The sequence below is a fragment of the Coloeus monedula genome, assembly GCF_965178545.1.
Source record: "Coloeus monedula genome assembly, chromosome: 15".
Lineage (NCBI taxonomy): Eukaryota > Metazoa > Chordata > Aves > Passeriformes > Corvidae > Coloeus > Coloeus monedula.
Window position 1 is genome coordinate 9,397,222 of NC_138795.1, and position 6,000 is coordinate 9,403,221.

General features: G+C 40.6%; 1 protein-coding gene across 3 annotated transcripts in view; it reads left to right on the forward strand.

Moving 5' to 3' along the window:
* Positions 1 to 5,687, forward strand: part of MACROH2A1 (macroH2A.1 histone) — a 43,493-nt gene extending 37,806 nt beyond the window's left edge. For all 3 annotated transcript variants that reach the window (XM_082291594.1, XM_082291592.1, XM_082291593.1), the window contains exons 8-9: positions 821 to 995; positions 4,956 to 5,687. In XM_082291594.1, the coding sequence (XP_082147720.1) occupies positions 821 to 995; positions 4,956 to 5,121 (341 nt within the window). In that variant the 3' untranslated portion in view covers positions 5,122 to 5,687. The remainder of the gene's footprint in view (positions 1 to 820; positions 996 to 4,955) is intronic.
* Positions 5,688 to 6,000: the final 313 nt, after the last annotated feature.

Below are 6,000 nucleotides of genomic sequence, written 5' to 3' on the forward strand. Positions count from 1 at the left end.
AAAATTCCTCATTTCTTCGTACATACAAGGCCTGGCCTGTTGTTACACAAACAGTGTGAATCAAACATTGCAAATCTGTAAATGCATCCTCTCCACCCCTCTGTCAAGAATGTGATGAAAGAGAGAAACTAAGCCCAGCATTGTTCAAGTGATCTTGGATGACCCATACACAAAAAAGCTAAAATAAGGCCAGGCCCAGAGTCTTGAAATCACACAAAACATCTTCATTATAGTTATTCAGAGACAAAGCTCGAAATAAAGCCAGAATCTTAATTCACCTCTTTTCCATCCTTCCTTAGGGGTTTGCAGAGCACTAGTACCTCTGAACTGCTCCAGTTTGGGCTGGCATATGATCAGAAGCCAGCTGAATACTGTACATTTAGCAGGAGTAGCTGAAGGTCACTGGAGTCGTAGCTCCTTGTGCCTGTCCAGCATCCTGATATTTACTGTAGCTCTGTAGTAAACCCAACCAAAGCACGATCATCCCTTGTCTGGGTTTGGGTTCTAACAGATACTGCCCTTCTCCTTACCCAGTCCTCAGTATAAATGTGCTTCCTTTGATGTCAGCCGTGAATTCTTGCTCTCTCCCAAATAAGATCAATCTTCACTATGATTTATAAATTATCACAGCAAAATGCAGCTGCAAATGGAAAATACAAAGTCTCTGTAATCATGTTATATTTTAAGGCTATGTGGTTTGTAGTCTAAAACATTCACTGGGGGTAAAGGAACGTCTGTTGATTGCTATTTTAATCACATGTACACTCCTTTAATCCTAAGGAGAGGAAAGTAATTGTGTTTCGTTTTCAATTCTTCCTAGCTGTTGTCAGTGCTGGCCATGGACTGCCTGCGAAATTTGTGATCCACTGTAATAGCCCAGGTTGGGGCTCAGACAAATGTGAGGAGCTGCTGGAAAAGACAGTGAAGAACTGCTTGGCTCTGGCTGATGAAAAAAAGCTGAAATCAATCGCGTTTCCTTCCATTGGCAGTGGCAGGTAAGGCTGTCAGGCAAACCTGATGCCAGATAGGTCACATTCTCTAAGTGCCATCTGTTGTTCCAGTCCCTTCCCGTGTATAAAACACATTGCTACAATGCTGGCTTTTTTCTCCTTTGTTTAAATCAGTTCCCTAAAAAAAGTGTTTCTTCTAGGTTTGTTCAGGCAGTGCATGAAGCCTGCAGTGTTTCCCTGAACACCAGTTCAGTTTTGGCAGATCTTATAGTGCCCTGCAAATCTTAAAGCATGCAAAAAAAGAGCATAAAACGAATTTTCAAGAGAATATTAAAAGACTTTTTTCAGACTATCAATTCATTTATATAAATTGGAGATGTGGAAAAGAACATGAAGAAAAGGGATCTCTTTTGCCTGATTTTAGTGTGTAATGAAACTTACCTGTCTTAGGATGGCCAGAAGACATGGCTTAGTGTTTGTTTAAGCTGCAAAGCTAAAGTGCCTTGATTCTCAGGATTTGCAGAGTCACTTCAAGCTTTCATCCAAAATCCATAAGCTGAATTCCATGCAGTTTACATCATGGGACTATTTCATTAAAAAAAAAACCAAAAAAAACTTAAAAACCCTTGCCAAGGTCTTGAAAGCCTAAGTCTAAAGTTCAGGTCCTCTGGCTCTGTACAGTGTGCTCAGTGCCTTTGAAAGTTGGATTGTGTTCTTAAGAGTCTCAATCCAGACTGACTGCACCTTTAGTCTGAGGCTCCTGGGTTTGGGGTGCAGAGGGAGGTTCGGAACACCTGGCCTTCAATAGTGGCTCAGTATGAAGACAAAGGCCAAATCTAGACTGAATTACACAGTTGCTTCTCTTAAGAGGGTCAGTTGTTCAGAGTTGAGTTTGCCATGAAAGAAGTTGGCTGGTGTACGGCAAGAATATTCTTCCCATTGTGCTGTGTTGCAGCACTAGATTAATTCTTGCATATTCTGTGGGCTAGGGCAGAAAACCGTATTCAAGGTTTTGGGAGAATGACAAGAAATAAAAGTTTCGTTAAGATGATTAATTTAAGCAACTTGCATCATACAGATCTCCAGCTAAAGTTAATTTGCATGGGTGTCATTTTAAGGAGATAACTTGAGCAAACTTTCCAGAACAGTAGAGAAAGAGAGCAGAGGGTTCACAGTAACCTGTTGAATTAGCAGTCAGGGTCATAGGCTGGTCAGTACAAAGAGAAGCTCTGAATCGCTCTCTGGGAGAAACTCTATTCCTCCACAGAATAATGCAGAGAGTGCAGAGTGACTCTTGAATTGGTTATGTAAAAGTGACACCATGTAAATTATCTTCCACACAGCCCTGTCTTTTCTGGATAGTTCCCAGCCCTTGTTGTGAAGTAGGTGATTGGTTTTGGAAGATGATGAAGCCCTGAACAATCATCAGGATTCACATTCTGTTCTGAAATCAGGTTACTGACAGGGAGGATCTGGGGCAAGTTCTCCACTTGGCATAACATGTCATTCTTACTCAAGCCAGTTGAAGTGCTTTTAAAAGGTGGAGAGGAATCAAAAGGCCTTGAGTAATATATGAGGTTATGTATTTTTCCTTTTTTTCCCCTTAATTAGAGATACTCAAGCATAAGTTAATTTTGGAGAGAACATAATATATTCTGACAGTACTCTCTACTTGTTTTTATGAAGTCAAAAGCTTTAAAAAAAAGAAAAAAGTAAAGCTTTAAAAGATAGCAAATGCCAAAGACACCACATGTATGCAGCTGTTCTAGTACAGGCATCTGTCAAGCAGACATCACCCAATAAACCCATATAAACAGTTTCATTCTCTTTTATAGTTGAGGAATGGGATTACATGAGGGCAGTTCAAATAAATCACGAGGGGAAATAAAATAGCATACTTGTAGCGTTCATTGGGCCAGATGCTCAGCTACAGCCAACTTATGGGAAGCACAACTTGGGTGCTGTTCAGAGGTAGCCTGGAGTTCATTCTGGTAGGGCCATCAGGGGAAAAGGGAAAGGAGAGTTAGGGATTGAACATGAAATATCCTCAGAGAACGGATTTCATTCTGAGGCTCTGACTTTGATCTGAATTGACACTGGTTTGGCTAAAGTCCCCAACTGCCTTTTCACAAAAATTGAACTCAAACCCATAGATCAATGCATAAAGCTTCTGTTTCTTGCAGCTCACACATGGCCATCAGGCCAGCACCTTTCTGCTGATTTTTCTGCTCTTTTTCGTTTCTCTTGGGAGAGGTGTCCTGAGCAAATGGATTGTTACCAGCTTCCCTGGCACCGTGCCTTCCTTTCACCAGGCCAGTCTTCTTTCATGTGCCTTGGTGTGACCACCCTGCCAGAACACTCAGAAGTTGTGTGACTTCAGAGGCCCCTGAGAACAATTCAGAAAGAGTGTATATCCGCATTTGGATGCTGCTCTTCATGACAGTTCAGGAGCAAAATTCCTGAAAGATCTCTTCAATGTATGCCAGGATGCAGCATTCATAAGTAACCTGCAAGTGCTCAGGTGTGGAAGCTGCTGACTCCTAAGTAGCTCTTGTGTCAAAACTGCTCTTAGTTGATTAACTTATCACAAAACTGATTATCCCTGACCAGCTCATTTGGGTTTAGAAGAGTACAAGCTTTTCTCACAATGCTTTTTCCTTTTTTTTTTCCTTCTTCAATAGAAGAAAAAACCGGGCATATTTAGAAAAGAAAAAACAGTGTAAGCAATTTCATGCCATCATATTTGAAATACCACAAACATTATCTTCAAGAGAGCATGTATAATATTGCATTACAGGCAGGACTGACACAGAATTGCTCTGTGAGAATGTTTTTTGGTAAGGCAATATGCAGCGAGTGGGCCATGACACAGGCAGTTGCCCTTCACATTGGTGTGTTGCCGCACAGAAGAAGAGGGAGATTACAACAGCATTTTACTACCAGTGTGGTGCTTCAGTAAGCAAGTGCTGAGAAATGTTCACCTGTTAGAGCCAGAGGTGAATTTAGCCCAGCTTCTTTGAACTGCTCGGGAAATGCTGAGAAACTCATCCCTCTGTGTAATCTGTAAATTATCTGTAGTATTAATAGTACACACTTTATAATGGGGACTATTAACTATCAGATATCTGTAAGTGCATGTCAAGGAGCCAGGTGATGTTAAACAGGCTCTTTCAGATTCTGATTCAGCAGAGTGGTCGTGTCCCATCACCTTCAGACTGACTGACTACAGAGTGCACGTCACTGAGACTGAGGGAGGGCTCAGACTTTGTCAGGGCAAACTCATGGTCTGGGTGAGTAGCATTACTTCAGGAGTAACACAGCAACAAAAATCAGGCCACATTCCAGGCAGTTACCAGGTGTAATTCCAGGAGTTTGCCATGACCTATAAAATTCACAGTTCAGGTCATAGCTTTGTTCAGACTGTTCTACTTGTTCTTGACTTAAGATTAGATTAATCTTTCAGACAAGGATTCCTAGGTAAAAATGTGAAGAAGTTTGCAAGAAAGGTTGTCAGATTAGGTCCTGTAAAATCCTATGCTTAGTAACCATTAGTAGTGGTAAGACCATTTTGTATTTTGGGTCTTTTCATTTTTCATATTCTATATCAAGTTCTCTGTCCCTTTTTACTTTAACAGTTGCTTTGCTTTCAGGACACGTTTAACTTCACAGCTCCAACACACATGCTGCTTTCCAGAACGCAGAAGGCTCTTGGTTTGCTTACCTGTTAAATGAGAATAATTGACCCATCAGGTATCATAAGCTTCAACCCATCAATGTGTGTAGAATCTGTATTCATTTTCTGAGAACGCTTTTCTTTTCTTTGAACATTTTAAGTCTTGCCTAAATCAACAAGTTTGTAGCTTCTAATTCAGACTGTAAAAACTGTCTGTGCAGGTTTATTTACCATGGAGTGTCGGCAAAAAGCCGGAGCCTTCCCTGGGAGGTTAAACCATCAAAAGTTGGTTCAGCAAGTCTTGATTTTCTTTATTTTCTCTCTCCTTCTAGAAATGGCTTCCCAAAGCAAACAGCTGCTCAGCTGATCCTGAAAGCCATTTCCAGCTATTTTGTGTCAACAATGTCCTCTTCAATCAAGACGGTGTACTTCGTGCTCTTCGACAGTGAGAGTATAGGGATATACGTGCAGGAAATGGCCAAACTAGATGCCAACTAAGCCTAGAAAGCAACAGTACCAGCCCCCTCTTCCACCCATCAGCATCCCCAAATCCTTAACTCATTGTGAGGCAGAGGATCTCTTATTTTAAATTTTGCTTATCTAGGGGAATAAAGGTGGGGTTTTTGTCATTTTGTTTTGGAATTTTTTGTTTGTTTTGTTTTTCCTCTCTAAACTGTTTTATGTTGGCACTGATAGTTGGCATTACTGCTGTTAATGCACTGTTATACCAGGCATTGTCTGAAGTTAGTGTAATCTAGAAGATTTTATAGTTTTATTTTAATGAAGTATGAATTGGAGCAGGAAGCTGTTAGGAGTATGTAGTCTTTTACTTGTGAAAGAAACAGGCCAACCCTATTTTGTAACTGTGTTGTGGTGCTTTATCAATACATCGAGTGGCGTTCCTTTCATTTTTTAAAAGAACAGATGCTATAAACCTAATTTGTGTTTGTTTATTGTCTTAATGATTCTGGAAGGAAAAAAAAAATACAGAAACCCTGTTGTCCTTAATTATATTTACAATTTTGAAACTGTGTGAATTGATTTAGTAAAATGTTTGAACTGTTGCTCTTGGTGTACTTGGATTGATTTTTCCTTTAAGCCTTTATTTTCTAAGTTCTGAAAAGTTAGCTCTGAGCAGCATGAGAGCAGATCAGAACTGGTGAGCTGAAGGCTTGTTTGGATATGCTGGGCATCTTCCCTGTGCTGGCTGGATGCGAGTGTGCTCAGTGATGCTCACAGCTGGGATTTTTCCAGACTTCCCAGTTGTTGCTTCAGATCCTCCTGTTCAGAATCTGCCCTAATTGCCTATTCAGTTTGGGAGGTTGAAACCTTTTAGATCAAGCAAGGCCTAGCATTTTTTGAACTCTTTCCAGTCAT